Source organism: Dermacentor albipictus, chromosome 1 (genome assembly GCF_038994185.2).
Source record: "Dermacentor albipictus isolate Rhodes 1998 colony chromosome 1, USDA_Dalb.pri_finalv2, whole genome shotgun sequence".
In the NCBI taxonomy this organism is placed as follows: Eukaryota; Metazoa; Arthropoda; class Arachnida; order Ixodida; family Ixodidae; genus Dermacentor; species Dermacentor albipictus.
In genome coordinates this window covers 212,118,603-212,142,543 of record NC_091821.1, presented here as the reverse complement: position 1 = coordinate 212,142,543, position 23,941 = coordinate 212,118,603, and the positions used below count along the sequence as shown (strand labels likewise).

Genomic DNA, 23,941 nt, shown 5'->3' with positions numbered 1-23,941 from the left:
TGAAGTCGCATTACTTAGCAAAGTTTTAATACATGCATTACTTTTTCTTATTTACTATCACAATACTATTTAGTATTACTTAATATTGCTAGTTTTACTTAGTATCACCTAAGTGTTACTTCGTATGACTTGTACGACAAAGGCTTCAAGGAAGAGCGTGACGATCTGATCAGCAGTGGGCCAACAAATGACTACTGCGCTGATGAAGTCCCCATGCAGAAATGTGGGTTCCAGCCTGAGGCGTCTTTCGTTCAACCGCAGCTTATCAGTTCTCATTACTTGGTATTACTTAATTTGTATTATTTAGTGCAGACTAATATGGCTTATTACGCCGTTCAGCGTAGTTATCTTCATAGCAACGTAAAACACTGGAAAGGTTTCTTCCTATCCTTCTCGTTTACTTGAAGAATGCCGCAAGCAATTGAGTGCCGCGAAAAAGGCTCATGAAGGGGAAAAGTGGCATCCTTCCGAAAGTAGCACAAAGCTACAAATAACTGCGGCCTACGGTGAACATCATGGAAAACTTGAACTGTACACGTTCAAAGACCCTGACTTTTGTATTTTGCGTTGCGAAGGTTTATGGAGAGTCAACAGTCACCTGCCGGCGACCCATTGCTGCTGTGGCTGACTGGGGGGCCCGGTTGCAGTGCGCTCACGGCTGTGGCCACAGAGTCGGGCCCATTCCGCATAGGACCACTTGGCGTAAACGTGACCATGAACCCATACAGCTGGAACAAGGTGAGTAGATTTCGCTTGACCAGTGATTGCATTACGTCGTGCCTGGTAACCATTTACCATGTGATCATTTATAGATTTTCGAACCAGCGTCACCAATGCGCAGACAGTGTCTGCAGCGTTTAGTTGAGCAGTGTTTCTCATATGTTTGGCCATCACAGAGCTCTTGTCCTGCTGAAATCCAGGGTACCCATAAGGGCACCTTCTATGCACAGTGCCAAGGAGCCAACCGGGCAGCTTCTCTGGTTAACCACTCTGCCTTTTTATCTTTTATTTTCTCTCTCTCTCTCTCTATCTCTCTTTTATCAGAATCGCGCACCGAGAAAGAAACGTCCAATATAGGACCACATCATCTAATACAGGTGGCGTTCTCGGCTGCCAAAATCGAATTTAAATGCTTAAATCAGTACTTACGGTCCACAATAAAGGATAAAGAAGAAGCGTGTTTCTAAAGCGTCAAGAAGCGAGGACGCCTAGGTCAGGTTCTATTTGTAACAGTCTGGGTCTGAAGCATGGTTGAAGGTGTTCTGGACTTCACATTTTCGGTTTGATATTCATTAATATGGAGAAGGCAGCTTCACTCGAACAGATCGCCACAGGTGCCTCGCAGCACACGTCTTTCAACTCTATAAAACAGCATAATTGATCTCACAGGCCACCTTGAGTTTGACGCTGTTGTTTGTCATCATCCAGCCATAAGTGGTCAGGTAGTAGATCCCAAAGCAGGGCATTTTACGATGTATCTGCGCTTTGTTGTTCTGGTTGTCGTAGTTGTCGTCATCCTCCTCCTCCTCCTCATAGGCATTAGTTCGATTACATTTATATTTAAAAACGTGATGACTATTTCAGTGGATCACGGAGTGCAATATATCCCGGTTAAAAACTGCTTATGTAGCTTTACGAGGTCTATGATGCGACTACGCGGCATGACTGCACTGTGCAAGCGAGAAAGCCGCGGTGCACCAAGGCTGTGCATGCTGTCGAAGCAGTGAAAAAAAAAATAACGAACTATTAAATGGTCACACTACGCATCAAATTGCTTTATATTCCTGAGTTCTGAATGGATGGCGGATTCTAAAGGACATTTTGAGAGAACTTGGTCCAATGCTTTCATTAATATCTTAAAGGGGCTCTGCGAAACCCTCCCTCCGCCGGCCCCCACCTTCGTGAGTTTCACCTGCAAACCCTCTACTTTTCCAGTTGCCAGCACTCTCGTTGAGGCGCAGTGCAGCTCATGCGGTGCTCGCATTACTTAGCAAGGCATGAGATGCCGTGCTTCCTTTTTTACTTATTCTCTTTCTCGTCGTTCACTCTGCACAGTGAGCGCGTTCCACTCAAGCGTCCGGACAAACCCGCCAATGGCGGGTTTCATATTTAATGACGGGGTAGCGCGCATCGTGACGCTATAAAAAGGACACAGTGCCATGAACCAAAATTCACGAAATGGCGAATAGGTGCGTGGCAGAGCTCCTTTAAAATCATCTTGCACCGTGAAGTATGCGGAGTACGCGGCATTCAGTGTGCACGTGTTATGGGGACTTGAGCTGAGCGGCCGGAAGTGCTTTTCGCAAGAAAGGGAGCGCAGACACACTCGTGAAAATTTTGACATTCGTACAAAGCCTTGCGCAAACTGAAAGCACGATTCCGCGCGAGTACTAGACCGTTAAGCGAGCTCGATTCCCGTATCACGCACAAGCGCGCACGAAACGAACAACGCGCAGTTGGTTCGTTCATTTGCAAGCTGAGCGCTTCACTCTTAACGTGACGACACTCGGTATAACCAAGTTTTGTTCCAGGTCACAAATATCATATTCTTGGAATCACCGGCGGGCGTGGGTTTCTCCTACGATCCCACCGGAGACTACGCTAGTGACGATACCAAGGCAACCGAAGATAACTATGTGGCGCTGCTGGATTTTTTCGAAAAATACCCTCAGTTTAAGAAGAATGATTTCTACGCGATAGGCGACAGCTATGGAGGCATTTTCGTCTCGCTTCTCATGCAGCGAATTCTGAGAAACCCACAAGGACTGAATCTCAAGGTAAGCAAGTAATTTCCGTAGTCGGTATCTAAATGCTGAAACCATAAACGGCATACATGCTTAAAGAGTAACTCTTTCGTTTTGTTGCGCAGAGCAGTAATGTATGTGGAACAGCTTCTTAGTGTCATTGTAATGGCCAGGCTGGAAGAGATACGAAGAAGAAATTTTATATAGAGAAAGTAAAAAAACGGCAAATTTCATTGCACTATTTTAATGATGATGGATAATTAGCATAAGCATAATTGGTTGCTAAGAATAGGCGCTTGTAAGGTAAACTTGTAGTGTAACACTCGAAGAGCCCAATTCAATATTTCTCATGGGCAACCTAAGGAATCTAGGAGCACAAATTAAACTTGCCAAATATAGAGTCAAGGAAATTAAAATGGGATATGTAAAATTCTAATTCGTCGATTAGTTAACGTAGTCATAATGATTGAATAAAGGGAGTTTTATAATACCGCGCAACACGCGCCTAGCAATAAACAGTTTTTTTTTTTATTGTACGCCAAGCAAACTAAGAGTGATGGCGTCTGTAAATAAACTTCGGAAGTCACCGCAGAGAATAATGTAGCCGTCGAACACGATGTTGTGTGCACTACAAACAGGTTCTTGAGAATATGGAGGTGTCGACTCTGAAAAACTGCTGCTGTCGCAGTAAATTAGTTAATGGCAGTGGAAATCGCTGAAGTGTGCCGTTTTGTTTTTAACGCATTGTATGACTGAAAAGCGACTGGGGCTAACCATGGAAAATGTTCTAGAAGTACCAAACTCGCTTCAATCTTTAAAGCTGCACTCGGCGTCATCCATGTTCTTCGCGCTTAGCGTCAGCAATAAGAAACGCTCCTGGCTGCCTCTCCTCCACGCTTCCTTCCAGCGCTTCTCAATATGGTGTTTTTAGAAACTAACGCTACTCAGTGCCTGTTTTGCTGGACGCACTAAGTGACAAGGCGGCGGTGTAACGTCAGCACTCAGCAAAAAAAAGCCGTTTTTTGTTTTTCTTCGCTTCACTCGTTATCGCCGCCCTGAGCCGGTGCGCACTGCTTTAGCACAGAGCGTCTCGCGGTCGCAGCAGTCAACCACTGAGCAGTGCATGTGTTTGCGCTGTTACAATTTTTATGTCAAGTATGCACCAACTCGCCCAGAAAGAAATTTTAATGAAAAACACTGAGTAGTTGGTGGTTCGAAATATTTCTTTACAAGGCGCAGCCATCGGGCACTCGAGGCGCTCGTTTTTTGTTCACGTTTTGCCCGCACGACATTAAACCGCGACAAAAGCAACGGGAAAAAAAAGCGTAGCAAGCTGGAAACTGTTGAATACGGTGTTTTCGAATGGGACACACAATTTGATATTCGAGCGCATGTAACTACGCGGATATTTATTATTTATGTGATTAATTTTGATTAATCACTCATGAAACGATCACAGGAAACAACCATCCAGTTTGCACAAGGTGTCGGCAAAAAAACCCCGTTGGTCCTGTCTTCGCATCTCGTAACCCCTCGTTTTAAATAGCTTAGCCCGCGTTACCTGGGATAAGCTGTATAGCGGAAGTCGTGCAATTTTCCCAGAATATTTTCTTATTTAACTTTGTTATGGGCCTCTCTTGGAAAGCTGAGATGGTGATAGAATCGCCAGCAGTAACTTTGGCTGAACGGGCACGAAGCTCCGTATACACGTATTTAGGGCATCTTTCGGATGTGCACCAGTACATGGCAGCATTGTAAGCTTTCACGCCTTAGTGGCTGCGGTTCTCTATAATTAAGTGAGGCACCAGGTTTTTAACAAGAACGACGTCTAACTGCGTTTCCTCTCGCACTACACAAACAGAGTGCGCATTTTCATTTGCCATATGCATACCAGCAGTCAAATTTCGCTTGTTTTATAGACTTTCCACAGCGTTCTTCAGACGTCACGCTGCTTTTGCTGCATGCTCAGCAGCTTCAGAAATGAGAAATGTGCATATATGTATGCATGCTAAAATCTATATATGGTACATTGTCGCGGTGATAGCCGTTTGGTGGCTGATTCTTTCCTGTTATAACTGCATTTGGAGCGATGTCGAAAATCTATGGCGCTCACAGGATAGTGCCCAAAGAGCGCGTCAGTAATCCATTTAAATAAAACATCTAAACTGTAGACCTGTCGCGTTAACAAGTTCTGAAGATTTAACGAATTTGTGCCCTAATTAATTTGCCATTTTTAGAACGTAAGTATCTTTTATTACTGAGTGTGAGCTTGAAATAAAATGAAGAAGGCGAAAGGGAGAGGAGGAAATTATACACTTTAGGGACGTCTTCAAGATGCGTTCCACCATCACTTGTGCAAGTAGCCTTTGAATAAATAAAAGGAAGAATATAGTGCCGTGCATGATTTCTTGTATTCACAAATTCGCAATCTGCAAAATTAGATGCGACGCAATAAATTATTCCTCATCTTGCGCACTAATAATAGATGCTGACTTGTGATTTTCTGTCTTTTTTTTTTCTTGCCAAGGGTTATGCCATTGGAAACGGAGCTGTGGATTTCAAACTGCACTTCAAAGCCACCGTATTTTATGCTAATTACCACAGCCTTTTGGGAGTCGAGTAAGTTTTGATACCAATCTGTTTTCTTCATGAACAATGGTACACACATGGCACTGTTGGAGATTTGAACGCTTATAGATTTGGGTTTGAGACCATAGTTTTTTTTTTTTGGTCTTTCGGTGTTTTCCGATATTGACGTAGTCATGTGACCAGCACGCTGTCACTTTTTTTGTTAACTACAGCACACGATGATAGGTTGGTGGAGCTTTATTACGCATTGCCTTAATTTCTGTCAACATGCCGTGTAAAATTTGGATGTTGAACAATCCCTGCTGATTCCATAAAGTCATGTAATGACGACATTACCACGCTTCACGGAGCAACCCTTGAAGGTCCTATCAAGGCCGCATTTCTCGTTCGTAACTTCTAAGGTACACTTTTGATTTTAACCCCGGGTAACATCATGGGCATATTAGCATTTGCCTGAAATTTTTCGGAAAATAGTGCTATCAGAGACACTGAGCAATCTTCCGCTTAGTAGTCAACACTTGGTCGCTGCGCTCATACCTACAGCAGACTACCCGTGAACGAGTTATGAAGCTTTCCGGCCCATTTCTTTGACCCCAACGATGTGTTAATTGTTTGACCTAATGCTGACCAGTCGACTTTCTCGGTGGTTTGAACACAACGAAAAATCAATAGAGACACCATGAGAGAAATTACGACTCCCTCGCCTCACACCGATAAGAGAAATACTCAACGCCATACCGTAGTTTGCTAAAGCGAGAGGAAGCAAGAAAGTTTAAAAGGTATCTCATTCTGGGAGTCCCGGCCCTCCATCTTTCTTTCTGCGAAGATTGTCCCTTAAGTGCGGTCTTGGATGTTCTTCCTCCGTGGTATTGCACGACGACCATGACCAACAAGATAACCAAGCTTCTTCCACGTGCGAGACAACTGTAACTGGGGATCGGTGATCGACTAAGAAGACTATCACTAGAGGAGGCTGGGTAATCTACAGGGAGGGGGGGGGGGGGTGTTAACACGCTGTAAAGACAAGGAGATTTCTTGTGCCGTAGACATCCTCGAATCTAAGTTGCCCAGAACTATGCAGCAGATTTTCCAGATAAATTGTTCCTTGTGCTGCGGGCTATACGCGATCCGATTGAAGCTGTCGACTAGTTAACCAACGTCAACGAGGCCGACATACTCAAGCGAAGCCACGAGCTGGGACCTAAGAAAGTAAATAAAAAAAAAAACATTAGTTGAAATTGAGTTCCGGTGCTGAAACAACGTCTCGTTCTATCTATCTCTCTCTCTCATGCGCTCTACCATTCGTAAGGTGACTTACTCAGCACAGTTAAGCCCATTGAACAAGAGAACAAAATACTGCGCACCTGTTGACAAATTCATACGCCTAGAAAGTCTTCACTGGATGCAAGAGTTCACTGGATGCAAGCACGGAGTCAGGGCCCATACAGTGACCTGACGGATCGAAATGCTAGCTTTTTCTCCTACTTGGAGTCCCTGTTCCCATTCCTTCTGACTTCCGCTCCGTCTTCATTGCCCGAAAATATATCCTCTGACGAGACACGCATGTTTTATTCTCCCGCTCATGTCTGCTGCTTTTCACCAGTCCTTTCGCACATGAATGAAGTTTCTCTGGGCAATAGCGACCTTTACACGTACCGTCACTTGAACCTGGGATATACTGCAGTAGCAGGGAAACTTTGGCTAGTTGGTAAATACGAATACTTGACAAAAGAGTGCTAAGAAAGACCACGACAAAAGGTAGGTACACACATAAGCTATCGGGCGCTCGTTTATGTTTATTTGACCCTGTTTATTTGTAGGGGGGGGGGGGGGGGGGTGTCAAGCATGAACTGGGGTATAGTGCGAATACCATGTCTAGTCTTCAAAGTGTTCTCTTCCGGAGCCCGTAGTGGGTGCGCATCTATTTTGGGGTCCGTCAACAGGCATTCTAAGCTTTCGGGTTCCGAATTCACCGATTTGATGACTATGGTCGAACGATGGCTTCTGGACAACACATTTCAAAGGTCACTCCTACTGTATCTGCGCAAAGCGTACGTTTGTGTTTTTATTTTATTTTGACATTTCTCCGCGTGGCAACTTATGAAAAAAAACGAGATACACATGGACAAACTATCGAAAAATTATTGTCGAAGTAAGCGAAATTTCTCGTTGTTCGACTGTCATGAATATCGCAGCTGTCGATATTCTCTTCTTTTGGCTAACGCAGCTTTATATGCTACGTCTCTCCACTGATCGACAGGCTGCTCCATTTGGAGCTACCTGTATAGTGTTACGCAGCTCGCCAACTCACAGGACCGGTATAACACACGCCACTGAGGCACGACCGAGTACATCTGCGCAGTCATCGCGGTTATAGGATGACGTCATCACTTAAGCAATTAATCAGTCGCCACTGCATCTTCTCCTCCTCCTCCTCCGCCCTCTCACAGCCTCTTCCGTACCACATCCCCTCGTTTTCTCCACAGTCAAATTATTGCGTCATCAGAACACGTCACGCTCCGCAAAGAAAGCTTCCCTTTAAAAGAAACACTGACCGATGAACTCAACTAATTGCACGCAATAGCGTCACTTAGACATTTGTTTAACCAGACTGCGTACAAGTTACGAACGTAGGAGCTACGTTCTAATTATACATTCTAAGACAGGTTGCATATTCATAAGAAACAAGACATTCTGCATTATCGCCACTTTGCAAGATCAGGATACGTAGGCAGATAAGCATATTTCTTTAACAAAAAGAAAAATGCTACCATGCCTTTTTTTTTTGTTGCAACCTGAGGGAACATATTGCGATGGCCTAAACACCGGCACACCAGAGGAAAATGTGCTGACTGCCTACCTCTCGCGTTACACAGAGGCCCTCTAAAGTCGCCGTTTATTGCTCCCCACTGTCACTGTCACTACGTGAAGTGTGTGTTGAGGCTGAGAAGGATGGTATCATTCTATGACACCGTAAATATCCATCGCATATACGGGGACCACGAGGCTTGGAATCGGAAAACAATCAGTTTATTATTATTTTTCAATCAATAAGTTTATTATTGATAACAAACTAGAACACAGTGCATCACGTTTATACAAAACGCAAGTCCCCTACCCCTTATACCACAATGCGTCTTACGCTTGTGACAGTGCGGTGATCGGGGTGGTGTTCTCCAGCCCAGGCATTCTTCATTCGTCGCGAGGTAATGGCGAAAGAGGCATGCTTTTCTCCATGCTCACACCTTGTCAGCCTTCTTTTTAGCTGCTGCACCTTACGCATCCCACTGGCTACGCGGAATGTTTCGTGCAGCTGTCATAACTCGACTTCCGAAGAAACCTCATTACGTATATCTCAGTACACCTTACTGCACAACTATAGAATAAAAGCCCCGCAGGACAAGGAACTGCAGTGTTGAGATTTTCTACTAATTCCAAACACAAGCAGCCTGAAACTTTTAAGTAAAAAAAAAGAGTGATAACGTGCTTTTCATTATAAGGGTAAGTGAACGTTGTAATACGTTAATACTACTTAGCTTTATAGTGAGTTGGCTGTGTTAGCAAAAAGGTCGACATCTTCAAGAAGTAAACCGTAAACATAGCAATCCGCTAGAAATGTTCGGTTGCTACGACAGTCTACGTCTGACTTTTGTTTCAAAGTGTTGTGGCCTGCACGTTAGAAAGCATTCGCTGCTAGAAGCTCACGTCGTACATCACTGCATCACTGTTTACTAATTATGAGATTACTCTGATCCAGGCCTTTGTAGCTACAGCACTGAGAAAATAATCGATGTGCTCCTATTAAACAAAGGAAAATTTTTTTTTTTGCAGCCTCTGGGATGACATTACTTCGAACTGCTGTAACAACAGCATCTCTGAAGAAACGTGCGACATGTCAATGAGTCCCACGAAGCCTGCCTGCGCAGTTCCGGTATTTAGCCACTCCTTTCTTCTTGCAGGTCGCTGTAGAAAAGTCAAAATTCAACGTCAGCAGATGTATATTATTTCCAAAAGCTTGTGGGGTTTCATGGTACACTTCGTCAAAATTAAAAGGTGGTAACGCTGACCGCCGAATTTTCACTAATTTGGTTGCATTTATTTACGACGTAACTGCCCAGCTCACTTTTCTCCGCCAGTGGTATGCTAGTTGCATTGAACAGAGAATAAATCGGTGGTTGACACAGTAATTAACCCCACAGTACTTCCCAAGCGATTTCGCATAGGCGGGCTATCTAAAGAAGTCTTGTTAATATATTTGCAGAAGTCTCATGCAAGAATGCTGCCCAACTATGGAGCCTCGTGTAGCAACGCATACGTTGTGGGTAAAATGGCAGGAGTGTTTGCGATGGGTGGTAAGAGTAGTCGCGTCAGAGTAGTTGAGGCATTGTCACGAGTAGTAAACATGTAGGTGTCTTCCGCTAGCTTCAAATAAATTGAGAAATACTTAATTACTTCTGGCAACATACTATTAGCTTGCGTTTCGCATAGTGACTGTGTAGGCAGGTGTCGTGAAAGGATTGCTTTTGTGCTTGCTTTGTCTGCGGCCTGACATTTTAAGTCTGTCGCCTGTTTCCCTCGTGCCATTTACTTATTGATTAGAACAATGAACCAACTAACCCAAAACAAGATATTCCTAACTGAGCCTATGCTTATGCCGTCTGCAGGTTTTGAAAGCCTTCAACATTGTTTTCAAAAGTGGCTTGAATTTTCAAAACATCTACGATCCATGCGACCTCTCAGAAGTAGGCTCGAAATTTTGGACACCCCTCCCAGAGGTCACGCGTCAGTATACGACGAACCATATACTGGGCAAGACGATCGCTCAACAAACCACGGTAAAGTATGCCTGCTTCTCGACACTAGAAGTTTTAAATATGTAGAGGGCAGACCGGAATAAAACTAGGGCATTTTACAATAGAGGCCGACAGCGTTTATCGAGTGTAAATGAAGGCGCAAACAGCGCAAACTTGCGGAGACTGGCGAAGTTAGTTTGCTGTCTTAGTAGCTCAATATTATGTGACAATATGGGGTAGATACTGGTTTGCCGCTGAAAGAGAAGCGTCATGATGGCATGCTAGCAATTCAAACTGCTGTCACTGGTGTGCTGAAGAGAATAGCGGATGAAGCTTTCTCTACATGCTTCCGTGACATCCAGAAACGGTGGCAGGTGTGTACGTAGCCGAAAGGATTACTTCAAGAAGACCTAGAAACATTAGCTTGTATACGTGTTTGAATAAATAATTTTTATGAGCTCGGTTCTGGAACATTTTTGACAAAGCTTGCATTAGTTCGCGTGCCGAGATGTCGGAGCAAATATGCACAGGTATCTAATGGTCGGGAGTTTAACATGCCAGTTCTTCAGCCTAAAACCATTATTAGATGAGGCCCACGCCAGTATCACGAATGGTATGATTAAAAAGCTGTCATGTCTAAGCGGTGGTTCGCCACATGCTTCGCTATTAGTCCTCCTATAGCACTACTGCAACATGGATTCACAATTTAGTAACAGACGCAAGAGGTACTTCGCTATTTGCTCCTGTGCATGCTTACACAGAACTAAGTTTTTCCCCTTTTTATTGCAATTATCTGCCGTCTTGTACCTGCGAAAAAACAATGTAGCTGTCTCGACTCGTCGCATAGCAGCTATATTGACTTTGGTCACCTCTTTATCTGTATATATATATCTCAACTGGACAGCAAACATTTTGTCAGCTGCGGGACGTCTATACTGTGTTGTGCTACCGTTTTCGCAGTTTTCGCACCGGCGTGATAGTTGCACTGGTCTCCAACGTGCTTTGAAATTGGTGTTCTGCGCATGGTACATTGACTTAATTAGGAAGACAAAGACTACACGGAAGCGTGCGATCAAACTGACGCCTCCGGATGCATACTAATACTTTTCATTTCTGACTGCACTTTTTCAGAACCTTGAAGTTAACGATGAAAACTGCTCCAGCGACGAAGACATGCAACTCTATTATAACCGACGGGATGTAATCGAAGCTCTACACGTCAGTCAATCGCCGTTGCAATGGGTTCCATGCGCGTACGTCCCATTTTTATAACAATTATGCGTAATGCCTTAGTATTGAAGGATGCAGACATGCAAATCGCGTCACACAATGTGTTTTGAGAAAGTTTAGCCTCTGCGTTACAAAGATTGCCCTTCGCGACCTTTCGTGAATGCTCACAACTCGTAGTGGTCCCTGTTACTCGGATGTTGAGGCGTGCGGTGTCGTCGTTGGCAGCAGAGCAAAGCTTGAGGCGCTCCGCATTGTGCATACTGCACTCCACGCGGGATGTCTGCGATACATGACGCATTCAGTGGCGCCACCACGCTCCACCTGGCGGGCCAACATCTAGGCCCTTGGTGTTACTCTGATACTCATCACTCATTGCCCAGCAAGGACATTGACTCTGGAGACCTTTATGCATTGAGGTAGCATACGAAAGATTTTCGGCCAATTTCCTGCTCCTCAGTTCGCGTATCCTATGAAATGGCTCAAGTTAAACGGATGCTACGCGTCCGCCGTCATATATCGTGAGTGGTGTTGGCTTCCAGGGCGAAGTTTAGGGCATGTACGCAAATACCAAAGAAAGCGAACGTAGGGACAGCCGCCGCTGTAGCTATATTGGTAGAGCATCAGAAGGTTCTGGTTTCGGCTCTCACATGTGGAAATTTAATAAAACTAAGAAACTTATCGTAAATTTGACCCTCACTCATAATTCTACATTTCCTATATACTTTCCTTGGCTTCGTTGTCTGTAGGTTTTATATGGTTGTTAATATAATAAGTATGATCTCAGTTCGACCGATTAGTGTACCTTGTGAAACTTCAACTGCGTAAACGCTTCCTAGATCTCCTTCATTTTCGCGTAATAGCTACATAAGTTACGTAAGTACATAAGTAAATAAGTTACGTGTACATAAGTTACATAAGTACATAAGTTAGCGCTGTTTGTAACGTTTCCATTTGTAAAAGTATGTTCGAATGCTACAGGCAGCACTTCTTGCACTCCTTAAAGGGACACTAAAGCAAAACAATAAATCAGTTTAGACTAATGAAGCATTGTTTGAGAACCCTGCAGGCAGTCATTTCAAAAAAAGAGTTTGATTATTACATGAGAAAATGAAGGTCCAAGTATCAGTATTTGAATTTCGCGCCGACACCCCAGCGCCGGTACGTCATTCGCATTTGGGCCGCGTTAGCTGAATAAAGGTTCCCGAAACTTGCCATGTTTAATATTTGGTTCCTTTAGAACACAAAGTAGTCAATCTGTACCGCTATATATGTTTAGTAGGCCCTAGAAGATTCCATCAAAATCAAAGACGTCACAGCCCCCAGGTGCGGGAACTTAAGTAGGCGTCGCCACACGTATTTCATTCTTGCGCTTTTTCTGGTTTACCAAACGTCTTATCGTTGTAAGAGTGGTGTTTTTGGTGTTGTAGAACGATAATTTACTGATACAGAAGAAATCATTTCTTACTTTAGTGTCCTTTTAACTGCAGTCCTGTTTCGTGCTGCTCGTATTCGAGTTCAGATTTCGAAATTGGACCATGCCTTAAAAAGGCACTGCAATAATGACGTATTCAACTGTGTAGGTTCTTGAATTGTTCTGGTTGTTTGAAAGGCTGGAAATGGTGTTCTGGGCATTCGCACTCGATATCACATAGACGCCGATCTCTAATGTCGCTTTCACGTGGCAGTTGAAGCTCCCTTGAATTAAGGTAATCGTTACCTGAAAGCCAACGCATGTGATCTCACAGAAGCTTAATTTGGACTGATCCAGTCCAAAAAATATGTTAATGAAGCGAGTTCAGCGATCTCTTAGTAAAGTCAAAGAGCATATTGCCACACAAAAGATTGAGCCTTGAGTAATTGGCTAAAATTTGACAAAAAATGACATTTTTTTTTCTCAATGGAATGATGGTTCTCCTGTGCACAACTTCCTCTGAAGAAATACTTTCGCGCTATCCGCCCCGCGTTGCAGGAAGGCATTCAATTACACCAATCAGCACTCGACCATGCGGGAAGTGATTCAAGAACTGATCAACTCTGGCAACCTGAAGACCCTCATCTACAATGGCGACATCGATTTGGTCTGTTCATCTCTTGGCGGCGAGTGGTTTGTTCGCAGCCTGGGCGTCCAGGTGAGTTCGCACGAAAGAGGAAAAAGAAGACGTTGATGATTATCGTTTCGTTCATACCTGTACAACTTTCCCAAATGTCGATTCTTCTGCGTACATATTGCTTGCATCACCTTAGCAAAAATGGCCACACAATCTGCATACGGGCACAACACAATATCTTTCACACACGATGCAAACGTATACTTATAAAGATAGTCGATAGAGCGACGTTTGGATGCGTGATATCATCACCATCATCATCAGCTTGGTTACGCCCACTGCAGGGCAAAGCCCTCTCCCATACTTCTCCAAGTACCCCGGTCATGTACTAATTGTGGCCATGTTGTCCCTGCAAACTTCTTAATCTCATCCGCCCACCTAATTTTCTGCCGCCCTCTGCTGCGCTTCCCTTCCCTTGGAATCCATTCCGTAACTCTTAATGACCATCGATTATCTTCCCTCCTCATTACGTGTGCTGCCCATGCCCATTTCTTTTTCTTGATTTCAACTAAGATATCATTAACTCGCATTTGTTCCCTCACCCAATCTGCTCTTTTCTTATCCCTTAACGTTACACCTATCATTCTTCTTTCCATAGCTCGTTGCGTCATCCTCAATTTAAGTAGAGCCCTTTTCGTAAGCCTCCAGGTTTCTGCCCCGTACGTGAGTACTGGTAAGACACAGCTGTTATAAAGTTTTCTCTTGAGGGAGAATGGCAACCTGCTGTTCATGATTTGAGAATGCCTGCCAAACGCACCCCAGCCCATTCTTATTCTTCTGATTATTTCAGTCTCATGATCCGGATCCGCAGTCACTACCTGTCCGTGATATACCCCGTTCTAAATTCATTTCGCCTTCCTTGTGAATCCATCGCTGAGGGCACGACGTGGCCTGGTGGGCACGCTGACTGACTTTGCGTTATTGACCAATGAAAACAGAAAGCGATAGTGTTATGTGTTTGCTTAAATGTCCTGACTGCTTCGCGCAGTGCCATCCTTACTTTGCTGCTCCGCTGCGGTATACGGGATCCACTCAATGAAGCGGCACCTAATTCGCAAGTAAAACACCACTGTAGACACTCTTTCATTCCTAACTCAACGTCTGCGATCATCAGTTATGAGCTCCCAAATCCTCGGTACGTATAGCCTTTCATACGTTATTCAAAAGAATGTCTTACACCCACCCAGCCCTCTTGGTAATGCTGTAAGAACTTGAGAGAGAACTCCGGTGGCGTCCGAATGACCCGTGAGAACTTCTGGCACGACGCTAAGAAGGTCCTCCGCAAGCTGAAGAGGCATGCAGCTTGCGCGCAGCAGCAGAGCTTGCGCCTTTGCTTCCCGAACGTGTGAGTCGCGTAAACTGCTCGTGTAGTCCAATACGAAGGCCATTGAAACGAAGGAAAGGGGCGCCGCAGTGCGCGTGCACCAACGTTGAAGGAACCCACGTCCCGATCAACACTTCGCCATGGTGCTCGAGATTCCGGGGCTCGTTTGCTAGCTCGCAACACAAGTATTATCTGTTTGAGGCCGTGGCGTAGCATAGCTGTAATGCTGGGCTAGCGACCACAAAATCTTTGGTACGCTCCCAGGCACAATTGTCCGGATATATTTTTGCTTTCGCTCGCCTGAATAAAAGCCTGATAAACGAATGAACACGATCGGCCAGTTTCCTAGCTCGTAACTGCTGTTCACAGTAAATGTAGCGCTTACGACATATGACCACGGGATATGACTATCGACTGAGGAGTGTCGACAACTCACAACCCTACTCAACATTGAATGAAAAGAAACTTGCCACGAGTCATGTCCGGGCATTTCACTGAACTGTCAATCATGGTGAAAGTTACTGCAGCCAACTGGTCTATGCGAATGCGCGAAAGATTTTAGAAGTTTTTCGCATTGAACGTGATGCGCGCGCTCTTAGTGCATTTATTTAAGTATAAAGTTACCCTGAATATACTTCAAATAAATAAATAAATGTTGTATCTTTATTTTAGTTACTTAGTTAATGACAGTAACATCAGGGTCCAAAGGGCGTTTTAAAGAGGATGGGTACAATAGAGCGCCTTAAAATAGAAATAAAAGAACGAATAAACAAATTAACAATACTAGAGCGCAGAATTCAAAATTTCGGCGACACTTGCTTTAAAAGATAGTTCATCATCAATGCTGACTATAGCGAGGAAAATATGGTTCCGTTCTGAGCCAGTCTTGCCTAAACAGAAATAAAGACCCGTATGCATGCGGTAAACTGAAACGCAGACTTTGCATAGGCGATATTGTAGGTGGACATACATGTAAGGTGGTTCTGAAGGAAGCTCTCGTTGAAGGGACTGACTTTTTTTAAGATTTTGCGGAGCGTACAAAGCTTGAGAAATTTGTCTTCTGAGCAGCGGATGAAAACTGTGTTACTTTTACCACAGCCTACTTCAGACTACAAGATGTGGCATGCTGGTTCCGTAATCGCTGGGTTCGTCCAGACCTTCAACAAGAATGTCACTTTCGTCACTGTGAAGGTAACTCTTTGCTTTAACTCGATAATGTACAGTTAACAAATCACTAAATGCTCAGCGTAGAAATTTAGTATTTACAACAACTTAACGTTGTGAAGAAGCCAGCGACAAATTTGTTACCAACATTTGTACAATATCACACACAAAAAAGCCTTTCAATCAATTAAATTGTGGTATTACGCGGTCGTTGAAAACACACGCGAAAAACTTTCGGAAATTGCACATTGCGCGCGTTTTTCACGTTGGCGACATTTAACCACATGGAGATGCCTTTTCAAAAGCAATAATTTGGCTGTTGATTACCTAATTGAAAAATAAATACAGAAAAGAAGTACCCTGTTACTACGTGAGTTCAACTGCCTTTAATTGCTAGCATAAGCACCGTGATGTAAGAGCTACTTTTATTCATTTTACTAGTTAAGGTTAACGTATTCTAACGTCGTTACGTATCAACCATTTGCGATGCCGTAAAATTGAATATTGTTGACGCCCCCTGCCCATCATTTGTACGCAATATTTTGCAATGCGCATATTTGGTGGCGATTCATGTGCGTCAATAACACCGAGGATGTTTCACTTCTAAAATTTGTTCCAGCTTCCTGCAGCTAACCTACTGGACCTTGATACTCACTTATGACTTCTTACGTTGCGTAGAGAGTGAGTCTGAACTAGCAACGAATAATTCGCTATGTCCGTAAAGACTCTGCAAAAAAGAAATGAGTTCTTCTAAAATAGAAATATAGTAAATAGGCCAATTTGGGGACAACCCCCGCCTGACACATTTCTGAATGCATTGTGTCCGTGTTGTAGTGTCTGCGTGAGACAGACTCACCGGTGCGTAAATATCAGGCTGCGCGAACATGCCAATTTCTTAAAGGTGTCGTCGCATCTTGCCAGTGATTATCGTCATTGCGGCTGCGCGCCTTCTTTTGAGGATACTTCAATCATCATGAAACACCGTGATCAGCGCTCTCGTCAAATTGCTGAGGCATAGTCAAAACAGGAACATGCGTATAGGACAGTTTCCCTATCACACGAAGAGGTCGCATTCATTGATTGCTTGTGAATACGTGATTTTTTTACACGTCACTTACATGACTTTCATAACTACAGTGTATACAATCTTTTTCTTCCAAATAAAAACTTGCATTTGTTATACTAGTGCTTGCCCTGTATTCTTTATCGTGTTTCTTTTTTTTCTTTTTTTTTAATGAGCGCTACTCAAGAATGGATAGGTTCCAATTCGCGCGCTTTGCAATCGTTCTGAAGAATAAAGGTTTGTTAAATGACGACTCTAGTCCGAATCGTCATTGTTTGTGGAGGTGGCGCTCCCCGGCTGGAAAGGGAAGCAGGTTGTCGATGTCCCCAATTCCCGGTCATGAGAGGACACCTCGTTCCGCTGTGCGGGGGTGAAACCCATAACCTTTTGATTCGGAGTCAATTGATAAGCGGAATGAACTGAAACCACGCGCAACGTTTATTTAGAGCACGCAGTGGAATGTTTTACGTTCACAGCTAATTGATTTCAGCACGTTCCTTCTAGTACACAAGAAACTCTCAATACTTTTCAGCATGCGCATCACTTCAGACATTTGAGCGATAAAACACGCCATGTGTGTTCATCTTACATACACTTTTAAACCCTGTTATTCTTTGTAATCTTTCTTGTGATGTCAAACATAAGCAGGGGTTCATAGTAGACTGCAAGTCTACTATGAACTCTTGAACATAGGTGCTCTCAAGTAGACTGCAAGTCATCGCTGAATCCACGTCGCGTACCACGAAGCCATCGGAAGTTGTGTTTGAACTTAAACAGCAGTTGTAAACACATACTTCGGTTGAAAATGATTTACATGCACAATGTGTCTACTTGCATATAATTTAATTGAAACGATTCTATAACGCTTTGCTTGACAGATTCTGACAAGTGCGTTAAATCTGGTGTATTTTTTTGTAATTTTTAATGTGACTGATATACTCCTTGTTTCTCATTCTAGGGCGCTGGTCACTTGGTTCCAAAAGACAAGACTAAAGAATCTCTGCACATGATTTCCGCCTTTCTTTCAGATGACCCACTTCAGTGAGAAATAAATACTTATGGGAAGCCGGAACGATAGGATAGTGACTTAGAACGAAAAGATCGCTGGGCAGCCGGGAGGCATCGGTTCCAGGTTCTTCAAGAACAGGTCTTCGCATCATTTTTCTTGTCTTATTAATTAAGGTTAAGGCGATGTTGGTGCCTGAAGGTCACACCAGCTACTTCTCCTCTGACAAGGTGCTTCTGCTTAAAATAATAATCATAATAGAAGCAACGATGAGAAAAACTACACTGACATCATTTCGAAGGTTCAAGTGCAAAACAAATGTCCCTGGGCAGATGCAAATGAGGCCTCCTTTGAAAGCCAAGCATTGCGATCGCGAATACGGACACAAGAGTCACGGAAACATGAAAGCATAATGAAATAGAATATATGCGACTCTAGGAGAACAATTAGTTTACCTTCTTCTGGTCCTTGAATGATTTCCCCGCTATAAAGTTAGCGTCGTTCATGACCAACTGTCCGATACCTTGCTTCGGGTTCTTCAGTCTTCTTACCGTTATCGCTGGGGAGAATTTCGCGTGCGTGCGTGCGTGTGTGTGTGTGTGTTTGTGTTTGTGTATGTGTGTGCGTGTGTCTGTGTGTGTGCGTGTGTGCGTGTGCGTGCGTGCGTGCGTGCGTGCGCGTGTGCGCGTGTGCGTGCCTGTGTGTGTGCGTGTGCGTGTGCGTGTGCGCGTGTGTGTGTGTGTGTGTGTGTGTGTGTGTGTGTGTGTGTGTGTGTGTGTGTGTGTGTGTGTGTGTGTGTGTGTGTGTGTGTGTGTGTGTGTGTGTGTGTGTGTGTGTGTGTGTGTGTGTGTGTGTGTGTGTGTGTGTGTGTGTGTGTGTGTGTGTGTGTGTGTGTGTGTGTGTGTGTGTGTGTGTGTGTGTGTGTGTGTGTGTGTGTGTGTGTGTGTGTGTGTGTGTGTGTGTGTGTGTGTGTGTGTGTGTGTGTGTGTGTGTGTGTGTGTGTGTGTGTGTGTGTGTGTGTGTGTGTGTGTGTGTGTGTGTGTGTGTGTGTGTGTGTGTGTGTGTGTGTGTGTGTGTGTGTGTGTGTGTGTGTGTGTGTGTGTGTGTGTGTGTGTGTGTGTGTGTGTGTGTGTGTGTGTGTGTGTGTGTGTGTGTGTGTGTGTGTGTGTGTGTGTGTGTGTGTGTGTGTGTGTGTGTGTGTGTGTGTGTGTGTGTGTGTGTGTGTGTGTGTGTGTGTGTGCGCGCGCGCGCGCGCGCGTAAGTGCTTCCAAACAGGAATTATTTCGCCCGTAAGCCCCGTAAGTGCTTCCAAACAGGAATTATTTCGCTTGTCGCAAAAGTTGATAAAGTCGAGAAACAAAAAACAAAAAGGTGAGGGCATGTGCACCGTGGAAGAGACAGAGGGAAGGATGCAACGGACGCGGCACGCGAAATGGGGCAGAGGGCCTCGCGGGGGAAACGATTAAACGTTGGCTGTGTTCGGCTATCGAGCCGTCTCTGAAACAGACATGCCAAACGAACCGGGTCCTGCAAAGGAGTCTTGCGGCGCCCAAGTAGAAGAGCTGCGCACGCGTCGTCAGCGACATCTCCAAGGCCATTAGCGGTGACTGTTTTCGCTGGACTCGCGCTGTTAGGCTTGCGATTGACAAGCTCTTCCTGGACGTCGCCAGACACACGCCACGAACAGACGCGCGCGCGCGCACATACACACACTCGTAGAGGAAACATCCTGACAGCGACAATTACCTCACCGTTGTCGCTGCCTGCTCCAAGTGGCTCTTGGGAAGCTGCCGCCAGGAAGACATCCACAGTTCCTCTAGTCTGCGCACACGTTTTCGTTCTTTTTTTTTTTCCTCCGGCTCTCACTCTCCTCCATTCTTGCTCTCCTTTTAGTGCACTTGGCCTCTGCACTCACAGGCCCAACTTTTCGCTTCTCCTGGGGGAGGGGGTATGATATGGGCAATCACCGAGCTCAGAAATGGCCCCTGCCTAAAGTTTTTCAGCAGCCACCCCAACGCTAATGGACAGCAGGTGGCCGCTGCACACGCAAAAAAATTGTGCTGAATCGAAATACTTGTACTGTAAGTGCAAAGGGAATGAAGAAGAAAGAAGACTCGAAGATGGAGCACGCTTATAGAAATACAGGGCGAAAATTTATAGAAGGAACCATGACACAATAAACAAGGGCTAAATTCGTAAAAGAAACGTTTTAGAAGCATGGATCTAATCTCAGAAGACAGTTTTAGTTTAGCGTTTGCAACTAAACGTAAGTGCACTAGGTACGTAAAGAAATAGCGTTGTCATCACTGCGCATCCTCTGAACGTTAATGGGTTTCTGCGGTTTACGTGCGGCTTGATAACGTACGTTATTTGGCGAGTTTAACGTTCGAATGTTTACGTACGGTAAGAAATAGCGTTGTCGAACATGGCGGCACCCATGGCTCTCGCTGCAGCGTGAATTCTCGTGATGGCTGTGCTCTCGCTCTCGTTGATCGCCAGCAACTATTATAATGAGCTTTCGCTTTCTCTAAACTCGCGTGAAACGTTAGTTATGAGCGCATAGCGCGTCCAATTTCTGAGATCGTTCGGCGATTCTGGCTGCCGCAGACGCAAAGAGACGCGTCGGCATAGCAAGAACAGGATGGTTGCTAATGGATTGTCTTGGCTTTAATACGTTTCCGCGACGCACCAGACGGCGCCCTGTTTTATAACGTATTCCCTACGTTTGCGTTCCCGCATGGTAAACTAAAAGTCTTGAAAGGAGGCGCACCGTAACGTCCCGCAAAGGTGATTAGGTTTAACGTACGTAAAGCGACAAACGCTATTCTAAAAATGTCTAGTATGTGACAAGCTGCAATGATTTTGACTTACAAATACAAAATTATGCAGATCCCACGCACTGTGGAAATCGATGTAAATGAAGCTTTCTGTGATGTTTGCTTTGATTGACGATAACTAACGGTGACGTTGACGGCGAATTGTTTAATTTCTTCAACGCTCTGTCCAACACAAGAGTGGTGAGTTGTTAAACGGTACCTTGCGTGCACCAGTGATGTTTGTCTGCGTAGTACACAGAACATACAGGGAGAGGTGTTGGCTTGAAGCGTAGAAGCACGGCATACCTCATAACCTCTGAGCATTGTAATTGCCTCAGATGGCACATCGCATCGTGGCAGGTGCATTAAACTTGAATTGGATTACGGGGCTGCACGTGCCAAAACCACCATCGGATTATGAGGCAGGCCGTAGTGGCGCACTCCGTATTAAGTTTTGTCCCCGTAGTGTTCTTTAACGCGTCCCGAAATCAAAGTGCACGGGCGTTTCTTATTTCGCCCCCGTCGAGATGCGGCTGCCTCGGTCAAATCTGTGACCTCGAGCAATGCCATATCCGCAAAGCTATCGCGGCGGGCACAAAGTGTTGATTTGACGTGCGACCGCTTCCGTTGTGTCGCCTAGACCCTGCGGTGCGCATTAACGCCGCTCTGCTTCTGCACGCCCATAAGTAGTCCGCTAGACATATTTGCATGGCTTTATTTTTCAGAAATAGCAGAAACGAACCATACCGTACCTTAAGTTAAATTTATCCAGCGTTTCCTTGCCTTCTCACGTCACCTTTCCCCTCGCCCCCCCCCCCCTTGTATTTGTATGGAAACTGCGAGCGAAGAGTGGCAAGGCTCTTATTCACTCGTTTTGTGACTGCGTCGTTTCTATTCATTATCTGCCTGCTCTGCCCCCTCCTCACTTCCATTCTATCTAGATGCTCTCTGGACTTGCACATTGGTAGAAAGGTAAGCACTTGCGGGGGGTTATCGATAATTACTGCTGTCAAGAAGTGTCAAGAGCTGGCGACGACCCGGGAGCTCGAGAGCGCATTGGGTACATTCGACGCGGTGTGGTCCAAACGAGGTCCTCGCGTCTCTTTTCTTCTCTGCCACGCTTCTTCTATGTATATACACACTCTGAACAGCGCCCCCTCCCGCCGACGTGGTGTGCCAGACTGCAGCAGCCACAGCAACAGCAGTGGCAAAGTCGAAGGAAAAGGCAAAGAAAGCTTCGCTTTAATAAGTTCCAAAGGTTTTACAGTAGCTACATCAGATACTCGGTACATTGCCTTTGCGAATGCATGATTGCATGCCGCTTATAGATTACGCTCAAGGAAAAACCAGTTTAATAAACCCAAGGAAGTATTGTCACGGTGGCAAAATGACACTTTCCCTCTCGTACGACTCCCCCAAGGGAAAATGAAAGGAGTGCATCCGTTGACTGATTTCGCCATTTTCGTCGTGTGCCACCAGGGAGCAGCTACCATGGGCATTGCAATTCTGAGGGGCCAGATTTTGTGAGCAATGTGAGCGACCAGGCATTCTATATAAGCAAAGGCGGCACATGATGACAAGCGAAGATCCCGGGATCCTATAAGATCCCCAGGTTAGATGAAACGCGGCCAGGTGGTTCCCCTCGGACCTGAGCCTCAAATGCAAACACTGGCGCCGCTAGAAATGCGCCTTCTCCCGAGGAGCTTTCCTGTGAAAAGCACGGAACGGGAGCCTCCGCGACGGCGCCCGTATATGGCGCGGCGAGACGCCGCTTCACTGGGCGCGCGCGTGGGCGCAGCTGGGGGCTCATTCTAGCGCCGCTGAGCAAAGCAACGACGCGCAGGGTAAACGCCTGAACCCTATCTCGCGGCACCTGTTTGCTCTGCGAAATCGCGCCCAGACGACCACGGGGCTGTTTTTCGCTCGTTCGGAATTGACGTCCAGGCCTCCTAGACGATCGAGGGGGCGCCCTGCGGGGGAGAAGAGCGGCGTCGTCCGCGCTGCCTTCGTTTGCCCGAGACAAACAACCGGGCTTCGTCATGCGCCGGCCGCGCTTTCTCGGCGCCTGGCGCGCGCGTGCCACCGCGGTAAGTGGCGCGCCGGGGCCTTCCCGGCCGAGCGTCTTCGGCGCCCTCCTCCCTCCTCTTCTTTCCGGACTGGGCCACCTTCCTCGGAAAGCTCTCGGTCACTGATTGCAGTTGAAAAATGCATTATTCGAGGATCTGCTGGTCACGGCGCGGATGGAAGCGGGACACAGTGGCGCGCTCGGCCTGCATCGAGGATGTCGAAGCTCCGCGCGAACGAGCGGAAGACACAGCGAGCTGGCACTCACGCTGTCGCGCAGTAAAAGCAGCCAAAAGCGAGCTGAATATGAGGCAGGGGTAGTTGCAAGAGGAGATTGGAGGGGAGGGGCAACAAAATAGCTCTCTCTGGGCGAGAAGGAAGTATACACACCCATTTCCCTCCATGGCACCTGTTGCCGCCACGATGCTAAGGGCAACGTGGACCTATTAATACAGTTTAACGTAACAAAACAACAAGAGGGCTATGAGAGACGCCGTTGTGAAGAACTCCTCACCATGAATGACCAACTCCTTAATTTTTATTGACGTTATAAACACTGACGTCACATTATGCTACGAGATAATAATGAGGAGAGGTTGGAAGCACATGCTTTTGGTGCGATTTCACTTTATTTATATATTTATTTATTTATTTATTTATCTATTTATTTATTTATTTCGGATACTTTCCTGGCCCGAAGGCATTACAGAAAGGAGTGGTAAGTGAAAAAAAGTACATAATTATACAATAATAGGTATTACAAAATGGCAGAAAATACTGCAGTCTTGAAATTGCCAACGTCAGAAATGGCAGCGATGGAGGGAGGAAGGTCGTTCCAGTCGGCGCTGGTTTTAGTAATAAAAGAACCATGACACATCTTTGTTCTAAAATATGGAATACCAACTTTAAACATGTGATCAAAACGGAATGAAATGTATGAAGGGCGAGTAATAAGATGATCCTTTAATAGTGGGTTGTGGTGATACAGCCTGTGGAAAAGACACAGTCTAAAACATTTACGGCGCAATGAAAGCTCCGGT

At 45.3% G+C, this 23,941-nt stretch overlaps 2 protein-coding genes across 6 annotated transcripts in view; one reads left to right on the top strand and one right to left on the bottom strand.

Moving 5' to 3' along the window:
* The window catches only part of LOC135915992 (lysosomal protective protein-like), a 268,663-nt gene extending 250,583 nt beyond the window's left edge, over positions 1–18,080 (top strand). For all 3 annotated transcript variants that reach the window (XM_065449182.1, XM_065449180.1, XM_065449181.2), the window contains 9 exons: positions 576–738; positions 2,532–2,777; positions 5,272–5,363; positions 9,165–9,264; positions 9,998–10,168; positions 11,258–11,379; positions 13,326–13,485; positions 15,887–15,979; positions 17,974–18,080. In XM_065449182.1, the coding sequence (XP_065305254.1) occupies positions 576–738; positions 2,532–2,777; positions 5,272–5,363; positions 9,165–9,264; positions 9,998–10,168; positions 11,258–11,379; positions 13,326–13,485; positions 15,887–15,979; positions 17,974–18,060 (1,234 nt within the window). In that variant the 3' untranslated portion in view covers positions 18,061–18,080. The remainder of the gene's footprint in view (positions 1–575; positions 739–2,531; positions 2,778–5,271; positions 5,364–9,164; positions 9,265–9,997; positions 10,169–11,257; positions 11,380–13,325; positions 13,486–15,886; positions 15,980–17,973) is intronic.
* LOC135915994 (protein O-mannosyl-transferase Tmtc3-like) overlaps positions 1–23,941 on the bottom strand; it is a 953,411-nt gene that overhangs the window by 916,114 nt on the left and 13,356 nt on the right. The gene's annotated exons all lie outside the window — the stretch shown is intronic.